Source organism: Saccostrea cucullata, unplaced genomic scaffold (genome assembly GCF_032062105.1).
Source record: "Saccostrea cucullata isolate Sc308-1 unplaced genomic scaffold, CSIRO_AGI_Scuc_v1 ctg3620, whole genome shotgun sequence".
NCBI lineage: Eukaryota > Metazoa > Mollusca > Bivalvia > Ostreida > Ostreidae > Saccostrea > Saccostrea cuccullata.
The window spans coordinates 23,903-46,156 of record NW_026932489.1 but is presented as its reverse complement, the minus strand read 5'-3'; the positions used below and the strand labels follow the sequence as shown (position 1 = coordinate 46,156).

General features: G+C 32.8%; 1 protein-coding gene across 1 annotated transcript; it reads right to left on the bottom strand.

The window, feature by feature from the left end:
• Nucleotides 1-3,245: 3,245 nt before the first annotated feature.
• LOC134235245 (angiopoietin-related protein 7-like) lies at nt 3,246-20,260 on the bottom strand (the record flags this gene model as incomplete). The annotated part of the gene is made up of 4 exons (XM_062717377.1): nt 19,986-20,260; nt 12,601-12,743; nt 11,448-11,547; nt 3,246-3,398 (listed from the first exon to the last, which is right to left on the bottom strand). Coding segments are annotated over exons 1-4 (625 nt in total), but the record flags the coding sequence as incomplete, so codon positions are not given.
• Nucleotides 20,261-22,254: the final 1,994 nt, after the last annotated feature.

Genomic DNA, 22,254 nt, shown 5'->3' with positions numbered 1-22,254 from the left:
TGGGACCCTTTGAAACTTTGACAGGGGATACCCCTTAAGACCCTTAACCCATCCTCATTGATAATTTGTTCAGGGGTCAAATAATTGAAGACAAATGAATGCTTGAAATATGCCCCACGCACTTGGCACCACCAAAAGGTGCCACTACAGCCCCATTCTGAAAGTAGGAAATGATAGCCCTAGAGCCCCTCCACCTTGCCCTAGTAATCATTTGATGAACACTTCAAAGATAAGGCGTTTAATGGCTGCCCTTTTCCAGTTTCCAAATACGAAATGAAAAACATAAGTAATACAAAAGTCCGGTTAGTTTGCTGGCCCTTTTCAGCCCCTGGGACCTCTTGAATCCTAGACAGGGGATACCCCTTCAGGTCCTTAACCCATCCCCAGTGATAATTTGTTCAGGTGTCCAATAATAGAAGACAAATGAGTGCTTGAAATATGCCCAACACACTTGGCACCACCAAGGGCACGTGGTGCCACTACAGCCCCATTCTGAAAGTCGGAAATGATAGCCCTAGGGCCCATCTACCTTGCCCCAGTAATCATTTGATGAACATTTCAAAGATAAGGCGTATAATGGCTGCCCTTTTCCCGTTTCACAATATACAATGATGGAAAACATCAAAGTTCAGGTTAGCTAACTGGCCCTTTTCATCCCCTGGGACCCTTTAATTCTTGTCAGGGGATAGCCCCTAAGACCCTTAACCCATTCCAAGTGATAGTTTGTTCAGAGTCAAATAATGGTACACAAATGAATGCTTGAAATATGCCCCACGCACTTGGCACCAGTTGGTGGTGCCTTTACAGCCCCATTCTGAAAGTGGAAAATGATAGCCCTAGGGCCCCTCTACCTTGCCCCAATAATCATTTAATGAACACTTCAAGGATAAGGCGTATAATGACTGCCCTTTTCCCGTTTCACAATGTACAATGATGAAAAACATCAAAGTTCAGGTAAGCTAACTGGACCCTTCTAGCCCCTAGGACCCTGCAGAAATCTGTCAAGGGATACCCCCTAAGACCCCTTACCCACTCCCAGTGTTAGTCTGTTCAGGAGGCCGACAATGAATAAGATATGAATGCTGGAAATATGCCTCATGCACTTGGAACCACTTGGTGGTGCCACTACAGCCCCATTCTGAAAGTGGAAAATGATAGCCCTAGTGCCCCTCTACCTTGCCCCAGTAATCATTTGATGAACACTTCAAGGATAGGGCGTATAAAAGCTGCCCTTTTCCCGTTTCCCAATGTACAATGATGAAAAACATCAAAGTTCAGGTTAGCTAACTAGACCCTTCTAGCCCCTAGGACCCTGCAGAAATCTGTCAAGGGATACCCCCTAAGGCCCCCTACCAACTCCCAGTGTTAGTTTGTTCAGGAGGCCGACAATGAATAAGATATGAATGCTGGAAATATGCCCCACGCACTTGGCACCACTTGGTGGTGCCACTACAGCCCCATTCTGAAAGTTGCAAATGATAGCCCTGGGGCCCCTCTACCTTGCCCTAGTAATCATTTGATGAACACTTCAAGGATAAGGCGTATAATAGCTGCCCTTTTCCCGTTTCCCGTTTCCCAATGTACAAATTATTTCGATTAGTTTACACTCGAGTTAATAATTTAAAGCCTAGGATACAATAGAACAGCCGTGTCTATGCTTTGTTTACAAATTTGCGAAAAATGTCGCGTTCAGTTTGACATATTATGTTTAAGTTATAGGTGACATCAGATTAGCATACGTCTATAATAACTGCCCTTTTCCCGTCTCACAATGTACCATGATGAAAAACATCAAAGTTCAGGTTAGCTAACTGGACCCTTCCAGCCCCTAGGACCCTGTAGAAATCTGTCAAGGGATACCCCCTAAGGCCCCCTACCCACTCCCAGTGTTAGTTTGTTCAGGAGGCCGACAATGAATAAGATATGAATGCTAGAAATATGCCCCACGCACTTGGCACCACTTGGTGGTGTCACTACAGCCCCATTCTGAAAGTAGGAAATGATAGCCCTAGAGCCCCTCCACCTTGCCCTAGTAATCATTTGATGAACACTTCAAGGATAAGGCGTATAATAGCTGATCATTAATGGCGTTTTTGGGATAAAATGCAAAACAGCCAAAGTTCAGAGTAGATAACTGGCACTTCCCGGTCCCTGGGACCTTTTGAAACGTTGACAAGGGAATATCCCTAACACCCTTTACTTAATCACCAATAACTGATGATGATGAATGATTGCTTGAAATATGACCTATGCTTTTGGCACCACCTGGTGGTACCACTAAAGCCCCTTCTGATAGCAGGAAGTAATAATCCTTGTGCCCTTCTATATTGCCCTAGTAATGTTGATCACTTTATAAATCATGGGTAAAATACCTGCCTGTACTATCAAAAATGCTTTCGGAACCACTTGGTGGCACCACCACCACTTATTACTGATAGTGGTAATTTACAGTCTTATAGATTCATTAAGTTGTCCCAGTAATAATGTTCGAAGCATACTTCAACCTAGCTTACACTTGTGTCATATTTCTGTTTACAATAGTTATATATTAATCAAATTTCAGGTTAGCTTAATGGCCCTGTCATAATCTTGAGGTCCCTGAAGGAGTTGAAAAGGGATTTTTCCTGAAGGAGTTAAACATTTCCTAGTGCTTGTTTGTTCAATTGGATAAAAATTATAAAGTAATTTATTTCTTATTTTTTGGTTTTAAAAAAGAAAAAAAATTGTTCAGGTGAGCCTTACTGCCTCTGAGTATCTGATTTATAATGTAATTAATTGTTGAATTAATTTTCTAATCATTAACCATTAATGATCTAAAATAACGTATTAAAACAGTCCTGCGTCTGAGTACTCTCAGTTCTTTGATGAATTTCCTTATTGGCTGCTAGCTTCTACGCGCTTAGTGGCTGCTGTTATTGGCTGCTAGCTTCAGCCTGGTCATGACAGCATCTAGTTTTTAAGTTTTGTAAGGACTTAATTAATATCAAATATATTTGCTTGCTTTCTTTTTTCAATTTAAACATTGTTTAAACTTAGAAATAACTCAGACATATCAAAATGTTGTCGTACACATTCTTTTTCCAGTCATTCCTTAAAAAATACACATCCTTCGTGCATGTATCAAAAATAATACACACTTGTATTAATGATAACATTTGTAAATAAATGATTTTTTTATGGAATATCAATGATGCATAAGCATTAGGTGTCATGGTTAAAGGGTTTTGATTAACATTACTACTTACTGATATTCCCCGATTTTGTTCCCAAGGAAAGTCTGTAGCCATTAGCTTCATCAGAGATAGAAAACGAGCTGTACTTTACATCAAAATATCCTTTTATTTTTATGTATAAATCGTTTGGAAAAGTCGTGGTCAGTTTATGAATGACGTCATTACCTAAACGGGGAAAAAAGAATAATGCTAAAAACCAATCTATGCACTAATGCAGAAAAATGTTTTAACAAAGATATTTTTGTACACGTATCTTATTCATTTTCATCAAAGCGAGCACCAGGCTTTTTCATTGTCATTATCCCCAGTATTTAACGTAGCAGATTAGACTACAAAAAGGGGCGGAACTGAGCTAAATAATAACTTTGACAACCTATAAAACTAACAGTTCTTAAGAATACAATTATTTAAAATGCACTGCGACCTTAAACAAATCGGAGGGGCATTAACTGCATGTACATCAAAACTAACAAAACAGGGTTGGGTTTTTCTTTAAAAATCAAACAATGCACGGTATAAACGAGTCAATGATCCGTATGCACTTATCTATGTGACGTCATTCTTTAAAACTATTCAATTTGTACGCAGTAAGAAGCAAATTAAATAATGTTTTTATAATGATAAATATAGTTTTATAATAAGACGAAATTTTATTTGACGGTGTGAACAAGGTCATAGTTTCGATACATTATCAGTATGGTTTTATTCATATATCTTCCGTACAATACTTATATAAGTGACCCACTTATATATCTGTATGCAGGTACATGTATACGTCCAAGAAACATTAATTAGAAATATTTAGCTTACTACTTTTCCCTCACAACATTTGATGATAGCTATGAAATGTGAAAATTGCGATATTGAAATTTGTTAATGACCTACATTCAGTACACGTACTATATGCATTCATCACGTGACTGTCCATCGATGGGACCAAACTTCATACAGTACAGAATAGGTTATACTATGCTATTTCCATAAAATTTTAAGTTATGTGATAATAAAACAGCTGAAAAAAAATAAATTCAGTTTTAAAAACAATACCCGTTTTTGCATGTCTATTTTCCGTTGATTTCTCATAGTAAGCCTTAAAATGTGTTTTGCCACAACAACCTTTTTTCAGTGAAGACAAAAACAATCTTGTCATCCTAGAAATTTATATACAGTGAATTCTGTTCTTTGAGCATATGGCTGGAAATTAATACCCCCTTTAGAATCCAATGACTGTCCACTGAAACGAATAATTTTATATCATTTTACTTTTTATTGTTTACATATAACTAGAGGTACTGTGAGCAATGAGCTCACTAAATGATATCCCCCCCTCCCATATGATTTTAATGGAAAAGTCCATGTTTTGTTGTGGCCAGGAAACCCAAAGTATGCGTGGGATCAAAAAGTAAAATAGGAGGTGCACAATGGCAATATGAAATAAAGATTTTGTGAAAGTTTCATTAAATTTCACTCAGTGGTATAAGAGGAGTTGCGGATAAGAGATGGGTACCCCAAAGCTTAACAGACGGACGGACAGCTAGACGGACGGACGGAAATACCGATTACTATATACCCTCCCACTTTTCAAGCGGGGTGTATAAAAAACACTGGATTGCAATTGAGAAAAAAGATATACTTTAAAATATATTTTGATAATGTGAAATTATTTGTCTTTTCGATCTTACGTTAACACGTTTAATATGAAAATAGCTTCTAAAAGGAGGATTGACAATCGACTTTAAAATTTAACTCAAACTTATTTTTCCCCAGATGTCCATGCCGATTTTTACATCGTCTGTCATCGATATTATGATTGCAACAGATAGAAATGATGTAAGTTGTATATTTTCAATCTCGCCAGTTAATATTCCGTAGTCTTTATTTGAGGTTAATACAAGGGTTCAAATAAATCAATCTAGTGCAAAGGAGTACATCAGTGACCAATAGTAAGCTTTTACACAGAATATCTAGAAATATTGAGGTGTTTGAAAAATCCTGAAATCCTGGTTAAATCCTAAAAATAAAGGATGAGGTGACTAGCGGCCCCTCGTATACTGACAAAAAATTAAATGTCTAAATTTTACTCAGATTTTTGTATGTAACTAATCACTGATATGTGTACCTTTATAAAATACCATTTCTAACAAAAATAGAAACGTGATTTGAAAGATACAGACCTTTTATTGGGGTAGGGGTATCATGTTTACATTCAATTCCCATTGCATTTTAACCCCGCCCCAAAAAAGCCCTTAAAATATATGAGCGCAGATAGGTACAATTTTCTTCTTTGGCCGGTCACTGCATTTTATTGAATTCTACCTATATGTGAAAGGAGAAAATTGTACCTCAGTGCACTCACATGCTATTTTTAAAAAAAATTGTAAAATCTAGTTGGTCTTTCCCATTATAAACAGATCGACAGAACTAGATTTTCTGACGTAAGAATGAATTCATATGCTAATCGAGGCACATGTGATACTTTCTAACTGACCAATCAGCTAAATGAAATTCGTTACGTGTGAGTACCACAAAAATACTATGGAAACATGCTTGGAATTTTACTGCTTTCCGATATTTTTTATGCATTTGAGTCACAGATTAGACACGGATCTACATATGTATACCATTTCCAAGACCACAGTAAAATTTATATACAGTTACAATCAATTGATAGAATACACATGATATACATCAGTTTAAAGTTTTGTAGCGTGTTTGGTGAGCAATTCGCTAGGTCTACACGTATTCCAGAGTATCCAGAGTTCCATGTACATTTCTTGTCCCAAATACCGTAAATGCTGAAAATCCAAGCGTATTATGAAGAATAAACAGCACTGGCTGACCATTATCAAAGTTTGAAATGTAGGAAAGGATAATAGGTAAATTGATCTTTACCAAGTGTCTGCGATAAAATGTAAACCAGCATGTTTTGTTGTTCTGTCATCGGATTGGACAATGACTACATGTAAGTGCAAAATAATAACAATAGCCATAGAAAGTCATATCCCAAAGCATATCCCTCTATAGTACTAATACTTGCCCATTTTCTTGTCATAAAAGAAATTATTTGCACAAACCTGGCAGAATGTAGCTGTGATAGGGTCTAAAAAATCAAAGATAATGCAGTATTCCTCATAAATAAAATGAGTCTGAACTATTGAAACTATTTAAAAGGCGTCGTTTTTTTCACTCATGTTTGAAAACTACCAACATCGTTGTAGATTAAATATAATTCGTCGTGGAAATAGGGGCCCCAGATAGCACCTATGTCACATCATTCTTAAGTATTTCTTCAACCAATGCTTCCGGTTTAGAAAAAAATCAACATCTTACAAAAATGATTTTTACAATGAAATGGAAGACTGCAACACTTCCAAAAAACTTTAATGGGTGCTGATTATATTAAAAAAGTTACACTTTGAATTTTAAGAGCCATTCTCTGTAATGACTTGAACTTTTATATAGGAGCTGTGGCACGCATAGTCTCAGAATTTCTCCAAACTTTCTATGATAAAAGTCTTTGATACCCTAAACTGAAATCAGGCAAAAATTGGTTGCTATGTTTTATAGTTACCATGGCAACATGTCTTAAAATTCGAAAAATGGCATTTTTTAGCATGTTTAGAGCACCATAGTTAACATTTGCGGCAAAGCAAACAATTGGCAATGACTGTTTCCAAAAGTTGAAGGTCAGATGTCTCAAATGCATGATAAACATGTTTGGTAAATCAACTATTACATACGTTACTATGGTAACAAAGTATTCAAAAGTAAAAGAAATATTCATTGAATTTTATAAAGTCATACACATTAAAATAAAAAGCAATTATAGGATTAAATGTGACCAAATAATAGAAAAAAGAGCCTTGAAACATATACCAAGAACAAAATATGATATTTCATTTTGGTTGGCAATGGTTGCCAAGGTATTTATACCACAGAGAGCCTTCAAAGTAACACTCTATATATTTCAATCTGATCCTATCTTTTAAAAAAGCACATTTCCTCATAACTGATGATCAATTTTTGTAGATGTTGGTGTGCTCCTAGTTTCCCCATTTGAAAAAATTCAGTTTACATTCTTTAAATAGAGCGTTGCTATGGAAATAAGCAGAAAATATATGCTTAAAAACCTGAAAAATATTTTCTGTCCTTGGATACGTACCCTCAAATGTAGATTCCCAAAACTTTTATGATTGATTTTTATTAACAGCTTACCTGACTTTTAATTTTGACTATCATCCAATCTCTAAGTGGATGCAAGAAGTTGGCACACAGGGTTTAATATTAATATAAAGTTCACAAAATCGAACATTTTCCTTTCTTGGTAACCATAGCAACAGTGTTGTTTTCTTCATCAAATTTTATCAATATATATATTGGTTCTAACAGATAAGTATGATTCAAGCTGAGTCCTTTAATTTGTTTCTTGGTTATATGGCAATTTAATTCTTAATGCAGCGAAAAATAATTCACTTTTCAGCACTGGTACTTTGTTTATATGGTAACACTGCAAAGTAGCAATTATACCCAATTTTTCTTATGGTTTTTGGTGTTGTAAGGTCCTAAGGATGCATATTTGACAGTCTTGAGTTTTCATGTTTTTCCTCAAGACAGTAGCATTAACCCAAACTTAGTTACTGGTTTTGCATGGTTACACTGTGTTACCATGGCAACCATAAAAGTTATTTATAGACTAATATTGCTTATACTTATATACTTAAGGTCAAGCATTTTCATTGTTTTTCTTAAGTCGTTGATTGAGTTTGAGCATGTAACACCTACCATTAGTAAATATGGAGTGTTTTTCAGCATATTTCAGCATTTTAAATGTATTCCAAATGTATCCTTGGTTACCACTTACTTAGAGATATATTCTTAACATTTTCTTTACAGTATAAGTGACATCAAGGTGTCATGTTTTTGTGAGAATGACTTGTTTGCTTTTTGTAGTTTTTATTAAGCCACAGTCAAGATTTAAAGTGGCTGAAAATCTCGATTTTTCAAACTTTTCCGGCTGTTGCCATAGCAACCGAGACACATAGCAACGAAATTTTGTTTGATATTTGTTTCTGGTGTCAAGTACTAAGCATGGGTAAAGTTTCATCAAAATCGGTGACCATGCGTGGCAACGAAGTTTAACTTGGTAATGCCCCTTGAATAATGATATTGAAAGGTGACCTTAGTTCCGTGGACATCAAGAGTTAAAAAGTATTTGTAGTTAAAAACAATATTACATTTGTCCGATTTTACTGAATAACAAAATGAATCGTCATCCTGACTACGAATGCATTCTATAGCTAATTGCAAAAAGGCTAACGGATTGCGCTGTTTGTAACGTGCTAACGCCTTGCTTGTCGAGAGGTTTAAATACTACGTCACATTGTCACCACATCAAAGGAAGTAGCCGAGATAGCGTCTCTCCCACGCTAAAGTCGGTCAGCTGCAACATACAGCTTGTTTGTTGGGTAAAACAAAAAGTGGACTAGACAGTCCAGATGTTGTGTTCTTGAATATTACCAGCATAGTTAAATGTCTTTTAAAACTTGAATTAATCAATGAAAGCATTTTATGATTTTTTCAGTCCATTACGAATATTTAAATTGGTCGATTATTACATGCTATCGCAAACTTTATCTTCTTCATATTTGCGTACATGTATAAAAATCAAGTGTTGCATAAGTCATTGATCATTGCATTTATTGGTTACGCTTATCAATCTTAGATTGCAACAATATCAGAATGCATGGCTTTAAACCATGCATTCTGATATTGTTGCAACTAAGTAAAAAATACTGCTGAAAAAATAAAGACCCTCTCCAAGCATAAATTCGTCAGAAATTGTGAAGAGTGAAGGCCGGGGGAAACGTTCAAATTTTATTGATTAAAGTTCAATTTAGTTATGTTTTAATTAATTTTGTATGCTCAGTACAATTAACACCGAACGGCAGAATGTAAAGCGTAAGTCTATCTACACATGCACTTCCTGCAAATATTGATAATAAATTGGCCGTTCTCGAAAAAAAAAATCTATCCTCGACCACATGGACTAGCAAGAAAATAAATAATCTTCCTTGGCTCGTACTTCTAACCCTCACCCCTCCCCCCCCCCCACCCGATTTTTTTCTTTTTTTTTATTCATATAATTTTTATTTTTCTATTCATTTGTTATATTATTCTTTTTCTATTTATTTGTTTTACTCTATGAGCTCTCTCCTCTCTCTCTGAATTCATTCTAAATATGCACCAATTGATAGTCTACTCCTCATACATTTTTTTTTCAATGTTTACATAAATTACATGTACTTGTAATTGTACCTTGAGCTATTGAAGGAACAATCATATGCATCTAAGTCTGCTGTTCAATCCAATTCAATGCATTAAATATATTTTGAACTAACCCCACCCGAAATAGAGTTTACCATTTTTCCTTGGCTTGTCAAACTTTTTTCGGATGAAAAAAAGAAAAGAAGTTATCCTTCCCTGACTTACACTATGATATGAAAGAAATAATCTGAAACAGAAAATTCACCAGCCCCTCTCCTGGGCGTCCCTTTACCAATTCAGTGCATGTAATTTCATTTTCCCAAGGCAGCTACTGTAACAAGGAACAATCGTCTCGTCTTAACAGCTCCATTTATTCCCTTTCGCTTGCGTTACATGTAATACAATATAAATTGTGACATATACATGAACATAAATGGCAAATGCTATAAAATATAAAATTATTAACTTCAATTTATTGCGGACTCTAAAAAATGCATAATAATGCTCTTTTTCAACTGTTTATTAAGATTTGTGCTGCATCTCCCACTTTTTAAACCGTTTAACGTCGGCGATGTGTATTGCAGCTGGCCGACTTTAGCGTGGGAGAGAAGCGATCTCGGCTACTTCCTTTGATGTGGCGAGAATGTGACGTAGTATTTAAACTTCTCGACAAGCAAAGCGTTAGCACGTCACAAACAGCGCAATCTGTTAGCCTTTTTGCAATAAGCTCTACGTATTTTTTCATGTTTAAAATTTTGTCGACATTTCCATTGCGCACATTATCTTTAATGCGAAGACGCTGAAGCATCTATGCAAATTTAAATAGTTTAAATAATTTTATTTGAACCCCCCCCCATAAAAAAAAAAAAAAAAAAAAAACTTTGAGGATTTGTTAACAAATTACACGTTGACTAAAACGACGTTATAACTGGAAGTTTTGATTAAGTTTTGAATTATTTTATTTTCGACATTATGGCAGTTTTTTTTCATATACTTTAAAATACCGCGAATAAAAATTATTTATTTATCAGAGAATTGTCAATATTTTTGTTTGTTCTTTAAGATGTAAAAGGAACAGATTCTTCCTTCCCCGCCATATTTCTTTGATCTGGAATTATTTTGAAAGTCTCCTTACGAGCTTTAACTTCTTCACAGCTCGAGAATTATTGTCTTTCTGAGCATATCATTTATGCACACGTATTATATTTATCATTTTAAACTTGGTCACGATATTATCCAATAATTAGAGAAGCAAAAGAAAAGTCCATTACACATATACATGCAATTTCGATACAACAAAGGCAAACGCACTTAAAGCAAACTACATATTACAAATGTGTTCCATGTGTGTACTCAAGATTAACGAATGAGAAGGGTATTATTTATAGCCTAGTGCTGATACCGGATATAGAAAAAAAACTAATATGGCATATTGTATTTTCGATTTTGTAGCTGTCATAAGGTAAAAATAGATAAAATACATAGAGAGAGAAAAAAGAACCATTAAAAAACTAAAATATTAAAATGTTTCTGCTGATAATATTAAAATGTTTTGAGGACAAAATACAGTGTATAATACTATATATATTAGTTTGGGTTCTATATTTATTAGTTCATATAAAAGAAAATGCGTTTTTCACCTCTTAATGCTTGAAGTTTCAACATTTATTTACCCTCTTATCTTATTATTTTTAAACTCAAAACTACTGAGCACATCATACATAAAACATTTTTTTTCTTTTACCTAGATATTTTTGTAGAAGATCACATGAAAACGCAGTATTTTGAATGAATAATGACTATCATGAGAACATATTTGCATATTATTCATTTTGACAACTCTAGAAAGAGAAAATGTTAGTGCTTTGAATCGTTAAGGCACTAAATAACTTAATTACATTTTACTACTACTTATTTGTAGGCATTAGTTTAGCGGGGTTCTTCACTTACCTAGCCAATAATCCCCTCCAACGTACCCAAATCCTCGCTTAAAGTCATCCCATGTTCTGTTGAAGTTTGAGTAATACATACCAAATCTCTTCTGTATAACCTGTTTCAATGACAATTTATAAAAGGAAATGTACGGGATACATATACCACATTTTAATGTACGTAATATATCACTTTTTGTCAGGAGGGGACATCAAAGAGGAATTTGATACTCTGGAATGCAGGGTTTGTCCAAACATCGATCACAATGTTTTTGCACAGTGATGAAATCAAAAGCTGTATTTTATGACATGTTTTCTTCAATGTATATAAATATATTAGAACAATATACGTAAACACTATATTTATTTATTTAAAGTATTGGTTACATTATCAAAAGTCTTTTTTAAAACAAATTATACAAGAGATCACTATTTTGATATTGGCACCGTGGTTCCGTGGTTTTTATAAATATATTGATTGATTGTATACTGTTAAAGTCCCTCTTCAGAATATTTCACTGATATGGAGACGTCACCATTGCTGGTGAAGGGCTGCAAATTTATACCTATGCTCAGCGCTTACGGCCCTTGAGCAGGGAGGGATCTTTATCGTGCCACACCTGCTGTAAATAAATTGAGTCATTTGTTGTGAAAGAGAATTATTGAATATAAATATTCAGATTCTGAGAAATATCACTGACACGAAATGCACATGCACATTCAGGAAAAACCCTCAAAAGAGCCTGAGCAACCTCAGTGAATTTAAAATATGTTAACACATTAGATATAATCCTGATTAATCTCAAGGAGGAATACCATACAAAAACTTAACCTCATGGATCTTGAAGACATCTAACTCTGTTAAGTTCTGGTTTAAGAATTGAAAGCTGATATTAGTTATTGAATATTCTATAAGAACTTTTTTCCCAAGTTTCTTTATGGTTTAAAATTTGCTGCATAAAAGTCCATAATACATGTACATGAAAGATAATCTAAAAAAAAAAAAAAAAAAAAAAAAAAAAAAACTTAATGTATAGATATGCTGGATAAGCATTTTAAATCCTTTAAATAAAAATTAAGAAAAGAAAACGCCATTTTTTTTTATTTTTGTTTGATGATATATATCACATTTTTGTATTGTTATGTAAGATATTATTTATATTGAATTTTACCGTCTGGCCTCCTAATTGGGGGTACATATAGCAGAACGCGGAAACACCTTTGTTGATTTCATCAGATGGGTATATTTTGTAAATTCCAGTTTTCCTTTCGCCATTTTTGTAAATGTCCGAGCAATCAAATGGCATTTTACCACCTTTTAAAAATAAAATAAAAACTCAAGACATCATTTAAACAAGAAGCCCATGGGCCACATCGCTCACCTGAGAAGCATTGACCACTCAATTCTTTACCACATTTTCCCCTTGCAATACATATTGTGGCCCCACCCTACCCCACTGATCATAATTTAGACGATTTGAAATCTACACTGCCATAGGATGCTTTGATTCCAAATTGAAAAAATCTGATTCCCCATTGTGGCCACGCCTTACCCCCGGGGGTCATGATTTGAATAATATAGAATCCACACTACCCAAGGATGCTTCCACATAAGTTTCAGCTTTTCTGGCCCAATGGTTCTTAAGAAGAAGATTTTCAAATATTTTTCCTATATATTTCTATGCAAAACTTTGATTCCCCACTCTGGCCCCGCCCAACCCCTGGAGTCAAGATTTGAACAATTTAGAATCTACACTACCCCAGGATGCTTTCACATAAGTTTCAGTTTTTCTGGCCCAGTGGTTTTTGAGAAAAAGATTTTCAAAGATTTGTCCTATATATTTCTATTTAAAACATTGATTCCCCATTGTGGTCCTACCCAACCCCCCGGGGTCATGATTTGTTCAATTTAGAAACGACACTCCCCTACAATGTTTCCACATAAGTTTCAGCTTTTCTGGCCCAGTGGTTCTTGAGAAGAAGATTTGTTAATCACCCAACCCTATTTTTATCTTTTCTTATTTATCTCCCCTTGTGAGGGGACTTGGCCCTTCATTTTAACAACTTTAATTTCCCTTTCACCTCAGGATGCTTTGTACCAAGTTTGGTCAATATTGGCCCAGAGGTTCTTGAGAAAAAGTCGAAAATGTGAAAAGTTTACAGTCGGACGGACAGACAGACGGACGACGGACAAAATGTGCTCAGAAAAGCTCACTTGAGCCTTCGGCTCTGGTGAACTAAAAATAACAAGTAAAACTATGATGCAAACCGTGAAATTCCCAAAAGAGAATCCAATAAAGCCTAACTTTCAATAAGGGATGTCAATTTTATTCGGAGAGCTTAGTCGAATAGTCGGATGCTATAGTCGAACTATAGTCGAATATTCGTTAATATTAATTTATTTTTCAAGTCATTTTCACTGTTTGTCTTTTACAGATTAGTTTACAATATTTAACCTACGCTATCACTACATGTATTTTACAACAAATTTCTGATTTGTAAACATTTGCGTAGTACAATAAAAACTTTCCAATGTTTCCAATGTATTTAATTTCAAAATTAATGTAGTAGCTGCACATTTTATATAAATGCAGGATATCAAACACTCGCATTTGTCCTTTCTTTGCATTTGTCGTTTCTTTACAAAACGGTCACTATATGTAACGGTACATGTCCCATAATTGAAGTCATTTCTACTTGTCTGTCAATGATCTTTGACTGGTAAACAATTAAAGTGTGTCTCTTATAAAAACAAAGAGAGAATAAAAGCTTAAAATGAACTTTAATTATAAAATTTTGTAAAAACAATCGATGATTGTACGAAAATAATATCAGCAAATGGAAATACGGTATGATTGCGCTCATAACTGACCCCAATTTACATGTAGTTACAATTTTGTAATAATATGCTGTTTAATAGATATTCTTTTTGAATATTTGTATCACGTCAGATCGGAGTTTGAATCTACAAAACTAAACAATTGCCCTCTACCTTTGAAAAAAGCAATAGGAGGAAGACATTCAATAATAATCATGTTTAATTTTCTTTCCCACTCTGTTTTTGGTATTTTTGCGGAGAACTTATACTTTCAGAATATTTCACTTGAAGATTGTGTATATGTTTGACTGATTCAGCACATGATACATCATGTTAGATGTTACTCGACAAAATACAAAATCTCCTTCACATAACCTTGTTAACACTGTTTCTTTTTTCAACTATACCACAACTGTAGATTTTGAAGACGTCTTTGCCAAGCATACATCTACGTACAATTATTTCCTTTTAACAGTTAAACAATACCCTTAAATGTACATACAAAAATATTGATCTGTAAATAAAATGGGCAAATCTAAGTTGATTGCCTTGAATTCAATATTACTTTGATGAAACCCATTGATAGCGAATAACCGAACTAAAGAAATTTTAGTCGATAGCCGGTAGTCGGTATGATCGAATGATAGTTGAGTACTCGAATATTCGTTATATATATATATATATATATATATATATATATATATATATATATATATATATATATATATATATATATATATATATATATATATATATATAAAATCTTGGAAGATACCTTTTAGAATCAAACTCAGTTAATTCAAATTCGTTAAATTCAATATTTAAAGATAATGATTTCTGATTTCGTGACTGCTTTGGTTAACCCTGCCATAGACACATTTATAAACTACTACTGAAGATGAGAAATTTGATACTTGTAAAATATTTTTTGCTTTATGACGTCCTGCTGTATGTCAAAGGTATATGCGAATCTTCACCGAAAGACGTTCATTAGAGAGAGAAATATAAACAATGTGTCAATAATTTCCGATCAGAACTCGTACAGAAGACCAAGAATAATTGTTTTTTTTTACGAAGATACGTTTACTTTCTTGTATTTTCACAAAATTTTAAAATAACAAAAATATTTTCATCTTCTCTACATAGTTTTTCATTTAACTAAAATATTGCACAAAACCATCAAATCGACGTTCGCCTGTCGTAAATGCCGATGACATGTGACGCCAAAGTCCAGACTGTGTCTCGTGAAGTTTGACGTCTGAAGAGGCAGATCAACGACTCAACTGTAAACTAAGTATAAGACTGCTCTCGCCCAAACAATGAAAACGTAAAACATATTAGGGAGCACAATATGCCATCTCAGAAAAATATAGGCACTGAAGAGTTCTCAACTTTTTTGAAAAAAAAAATGTTCATTAAGGTATACCTTTACTCAAGATGACCAAATATTCCACTGATAAGAACAAAAAACTACATATAACTGCACATTGTAGATCTATGATTATTGTGTTAAATTTCAATTTCAAATAACTAGGTCAATGACCTACTTTCACAAGACGAAAGACCACCTTTAAGCAATCGCTTAATGGTGACTTAATGGTGGCTTAAAGAAGTTAATTCCTTTAAGCCACCATTAAGCCACCATTAAGCTGCAACTTACAGGTGCTTAATGGCCAAACTTCATTAAGCTACCATTAAGCCACCATTAAGCTGAGCTTAATGGTGACTTAATGGTCAAACCTTATTAAACTTTTACGCATCTTATATAGAATCTTTAAACTAACTGTTATTTATATTTATATCATTTACGCAAAATCTATTCCAACTCATAATTTTGTCTCGATCATAATTTCTACGATTTTTTTTTGTCAACATGCATAAACTTGATCACTGAGAACAAAGTTAGCTAATAGCCACAGGGCTTGCTCGAGGTGTCTTATTTTTTTAAAAAATCATTTACAGTGATAATAAAACAAGACATGCTTTATCAGAACCGTATATTATTTTAAAAAAAAATTATTATGCGTTGTTTTTATTTTTAGTGTATATGATTTAAAAAAATAAATATTTATTACACACCGGGAGCAAGTCCTTGTGAAATATCTTAAATTTTCAATACCAAAAATCAATTTGTTCTTAAAATTATCTTTATCCATGAACACAGACTATATATTACTTTTTAAAACCAAAATGGTATAATTTTTATTTCATGTGTTAAAAGAAACATTCCGCTACAGAATTCACAGGAATATAACTTTAAGTCAAATCATTTCATGAAAAAAAAATCTCTGTCTTATTTTTTTTTCTTGGGGGGGGGGGGGGGGGCTACTGGTATACAAATGTTTAGTTTTCAAAAATTGATTTTTACCATAAAAACTTTTAAATGGCTTTTACATCATGAATAATTTTAATTAATTCGTTATCTTTTTTTTAATAATACAGCGGTAAGTATCTGTCAAAATCCTCTAGTCGGTCTTCAATAATTGTTATTTCAAAAACGATTTTCAGAAGAACAGCCGATCAGACTAAACATCACATCTGACCAGATGTATACACATTGAGAAACGGGGTAAGATTAACAGATGATCAGTGTACATTAAACCGACTGGTCAGACAATAGACCTTAATTAGGTGTCCCCTCGTCCCCGGTTAACTAACAGGAAACTATACACATAACGTACACTGACAGATTTTGATGATCAATTATTTTAAAAAAAATTAAATTTAACGCAAGCATATAACAAATTAAAAATTATGATTCATCGTAAAAAGTCAATTATTTTGATACCCATTATGATACAAAAAGAATTGAAACTGAATATGATATTCTAAAAAAAGTTTTTGTAAGCGTAATTAACCAGGTAAATCTTACGCGAGGATTTTCACTAAATTCTTGACATAGAAACCGTTAATATCCGCAGTATATTAAAAAAATATAGTAGAATCTGTTTTTTTTTCGTCTTTCTTGTTTTGTGTTTTATCTATAATTAATTTATTTTCAATCATGATTTAATGCTTACATGTATTAATTTTCGAATAACAGAGCGACGAACTCAATCACATTACATCAATCTAAAAGCCGAAATCAATGGTTTAGAAATATTAATGTGATATAAGCCTTTCAAAAAGATCCACAAATAAAATTGTTTATATTTTGATTAATAAATCAATTCAAGATTTTTGGAAACGTTCAACAAAATTCTAATAAATACTTTCACAAGTCCAAACAATTTTTGTAAAAAACAGAGTTTAAATATTTAATATTTTCACTTCTAATCAAGAGCGGCGATGGCCTAATGGATAAGGGGTCTGCTATGTAATCCTAAGGTCGTGGGTTCGCACCCCGTCTGTGGTGTTTTTTTTTTTTTTTTTTGAATTTTGAATTTCGTTATTTTTAATTATTTTTAACAAATAAAGGTATGTGCGAACTCTATATTTATAATATTGATAACAAATCACTATAAAAATAATTTTTCAACCATATAAACAATATTATCGACTGCTTAATGTAGCTTAATGGTGGCTTAATAGTGGCTTAATGGTGGCTTAATGGTAGCTTAATGGTAGCTTAATGGAGTTTGGATATTAAGCACCTGTAAGTCCTCCTTAATGGTAGCTTAATGGTGACTTAATGGTGGTCTAAAAGCTACCATTAAGGACCTGTAAGCCACCATTAAGCTACACTACATGTACCATTAAGCTACATTTAAGCACCCATTAAGGACTTTAAGATGGCTTAATGGTAACTTAATGGTGGTGTAAATGTTACTTAAAGGTGCTTAATGGTGACTTAAAGACAACCATTAATCCACCATTAAGGACCTATAAGCCACCATTAAACCGGACTTAAAGGGTGTGTTTCATCTTGTGTTTTCATGCTAGTGACCCCTAAGTATTTCTCGGGAAATACCTCAATTTTTCACACTATGACCTTTTTTTCTACACACACAAAAATGAAAACATTACAAGCAACTAAACTCTTTAAATAATGAAATAGTATAGCATTGGAACAGCGATAATTCATATAAAGAAAGGATTGGAGTTACTGATAAGATCTCTGAACTATTGATAGCCTCAGATTAATTTTGTTGCCCTTATTCTTTTGGTATTCATATTATATGGGGTCAATGATAAAATTATTGAGATATGTTGTCTCGAATGAATTTTGTACATATTTTTGAATTTCTTTATTTCACAGCATTCAATTATTTAAAATAATCTATGAGCTTTAACATGTATATTATTTGCAAAATGAAGTTTAAAAATACATGTAACCTTTAATTTGTGATTTATATTGCAAGAAATAATAAAATTGACAAAAATGAAAAATTAATAATTTAGTCCGGATTTCCACTGAATTACCATACATTGATTTTGTTCCTGTATATTTTCTTTAAATAATAAAATATCAAATTTTCAAATTTATTTTGATTAACAACTTGCTTATTTTATCCATTCAGAACAATCTTTGATTTAAAATATTATACTTTATAAAATTTCCTTTCTGTTTTCTAAAACCTGAGTAAACGTCATCCTTAAAGGATTTTTAAAATTTAAGGTTACAAAAAGGAGGCGGAGCCTAATTTGTACGGGAAAACTTAACTATGATATCATACACAATATACGTCATACAACATTTCTTTAAAATACTACAAAATGAGTTTATCTGCTAATTTAACCAGTAAGAAATCATCAAACTATATAAAAACTTACTACAGCGTGTTGTTTTGTCGTTAGTTAAATCCCACATTACAAGTTATAAACAAGTCACTGATCGCAATACACTTGTCAATATGACGTCATTTTTTACAACGTGACGTTATTTGTATGCAGTGAGAGACGAATCAAGTAATATTTTCTCAACATAATATGTATTCTCTAACTAAATAAAATATTATTTACAGATATTCTATGGTCCAATAACTTGAATTTAATGTCTTCTTCACTACTTTATTAATATATTTTCTGTACATTACGTATTTAATTGACACTGTCGTATATTTGTATGCTAGTACATTGGAGGATAATGTGGAGGTTCTCAATAAATCGATCTAGTGCAAGGGCATACACTCTATGGATCAAAGTAAGCTTTTATATTTCAAATATAGAACCATTAATTATAAGGTATCTGAAAAGTCGATCCTGATGAAATCTTAAAAACAATTTAATTATATCAATACTTCATGCCGTTGACCAGCAAAAAATATAGCATTCGCTCATACAAGTATAATTTTAACAATGAAATTGCAGAACTTAGACAGGATCGCAGCACTTTTTAGAAACCACAATGCATGTTGAAAATATTTATATACTAAACTTGGAAATTTAACTTCGTTATGCCCTTGCACTAGTGATATTTATATGTAACATCAATACTTCAAGTCAATGTGCTAAAATCGCGTGACTGCCGCATCACGTGACTAGTCTTAATATAAAATATAATCGTACTCGATATGTAGTTGTTAATCATAATTACATTTATCCGATATAAATAATGTACTAAAAAAATCGCCATCTCGATTACGAATACAATTTAGTCAATATTTCCATTGCGCACCTTAACTGTACTGTGCGTTTGTCAACATTACAATTTAAATCGTAAGGCCACTTTAGAATACTATTGGCCAATCGAATATTTAAAAGCAAATTGCGAATAATTCTGTCACTTCAGATTACCAGAAAGAAAGTTATCGTAGTCCTAAAATAATACTGAGATGTAAGTACTTGTATAGTACTTACTTGTTAAGTTACGGCTGACTAGTAAATCCCTGATTTCCTTGTTGTCTTGACGTTGTTCATTTAATTCACGCTGAAGCTTTATCTGCTGTCTTCGAAGCGTTTGAATTTCTCCCAACAACTCTTTGTATTTTTCATCACTTTTACAGTCAACATTTTTATTTGAATAGATATACTGAGAACTTGTAAATAGCAGGCAAGATATAAAGTAAAATATCCACAACATGGGCATGATTTTTACATCCTCCTCTTTTGACCCTGTGTTACATGTTCTTAACAACCCTACTAATGTTACTGTGATCTAAATTCAAGACACGTGGTGTAGATTGTAAAGGTTAAAGGATATAAACACTTTAATGAGTGAAACATGCAGTGAGCAGGAAATTTTCTATAGTATATTTCTTTTCATAACATATCCTATGAAAAATTTGTTTCAAGACCAAGCAGAAAATAGGGAGGGAAATTTAAATCACTATCTACTGAATCTTTGCTTGTTGGAAAAATTACGGTTATAATTGGACGTCACTAGCGACAAGGTACTTTTTTTCAAAATCGCTTGATAAACTATTAGAATAGACCTTTGTGTACCTATGATTTATATGAATATTGTTATTTAAGTGCACAGTGGTTCTTGCTACAAACAGTCGACTAATGTCGTTGAATGACAACGTTTACGCCAAGTACATTTTTACAATTAACTTGGAACAGGTAAATCTATGATTGGTATTAAAGTAACCCTAAAATACTGTTCTTGTGAGAAAAAAAAAAGGAAAAAGATTAGTAATTATGAAAGTTGTTCAGGGACCTATGTATAATTAAATGTACTCCGATACCAACCGCTCGGGTTGATACCAGGGCCGAGATCAAAACAGCAGTGTGATATTCTATATTTCGCGACTCTAGAGCAGACTCTCTAACCACTGTGCCTTGCGGGCGACAATACAGATTATAAATAATGGATTAACAATTAGTATGAAAAACGTCAGTCAGCAGTTGACTCAATGACAAATTGTAATTGCTAACAAGGTCATTGTATCGACAATAAAACTTGATGAATTGAGACTGCTGATGTTTTTGTTTCATCAACTTTTTTGTCAATAATTTACCTTGTTTTAAAATTTTTTTATGCGTAGAGCATGTATAAATAGGGAAGTTGATGATTGAAAAGTTAAAGTCATCTCGTTTTTCATAGAACTTGGTTGTTATATTACCATTAACTTTTTTTAAGTAAAGATATCGTAACATGAACAAGATGTGTCTATCTCTATGGTAATTTTATCTCAAATTCACCAACATATTTCTAAATAAGAATGCAAATTACCTTTAATCATTGACAATGAAAATATCTAAATGTCAAGTTCAAGGCCAAGTGTTTTTTTACATACAGTAAAACAAGGTTATAACGAAGTCACTAGTTTCTATGAAATGACTACGCTTTATCCGTAATTCGTTATATCCGTATAAGATTTTGAAAAAAAAAATCTGCTTTATATCAATACAAATTTAAAATGGTCTTTAATAACGGGAGGCAATCGGTTCCCATAAAAGTTCCAATAGATTGTTGGAAGACTTGGTCACCATGTAGCCAATTCATGAGGTCGTGCTTGATCAATATGCTTTAATGGAGTGTCGATATATTTATGGATTGACAAAATGAAAGGGCTACATTGGTTATATTATTTTTTAACATTGAAAATAATATGAACAAGCTAAAGACACAATTTTCTCTGACATATTTTTAAAACAAACTTATAGATATAAAAACACGATATTAATCCATAATTTGTTTCCATCAAATTAAAATTAGGCAATGTAATAATTTAAAAGACTATTATTGCATGTTTTATTATTTTTTTTTATTATAATTTTTTAAAAGAAATGAAATACATGTATATTTGACTTTAAAGTAGATTTTTATTCAAGGTACTGTTACATCCGACCATATTACAAATCATCAATTTAATAAAAGAAAAAGTTAACTTTAATTCCTTTTTTTAAAACAATAAGTAAACATAAGCTATAAGTAAAGTAAGAACTTTTGCTATTTTGTAGAAGATAATTTCCATTTTTTTTTTAAACTTTATGCAAGTATGTTTTTTAGAATCTATAAATAGTTACACCAGACTGTTAGCTGTTATATACTTTATCATACAATCAACTTTTAGAAAATTAAAGAGCTTAGAATAATAGAGAAAAAAATATTCTTATCCATTGCATATCCTCGTATCTCGCTGTTTTTCACGTAGGATTAAATTAAATATAATTCTGTATT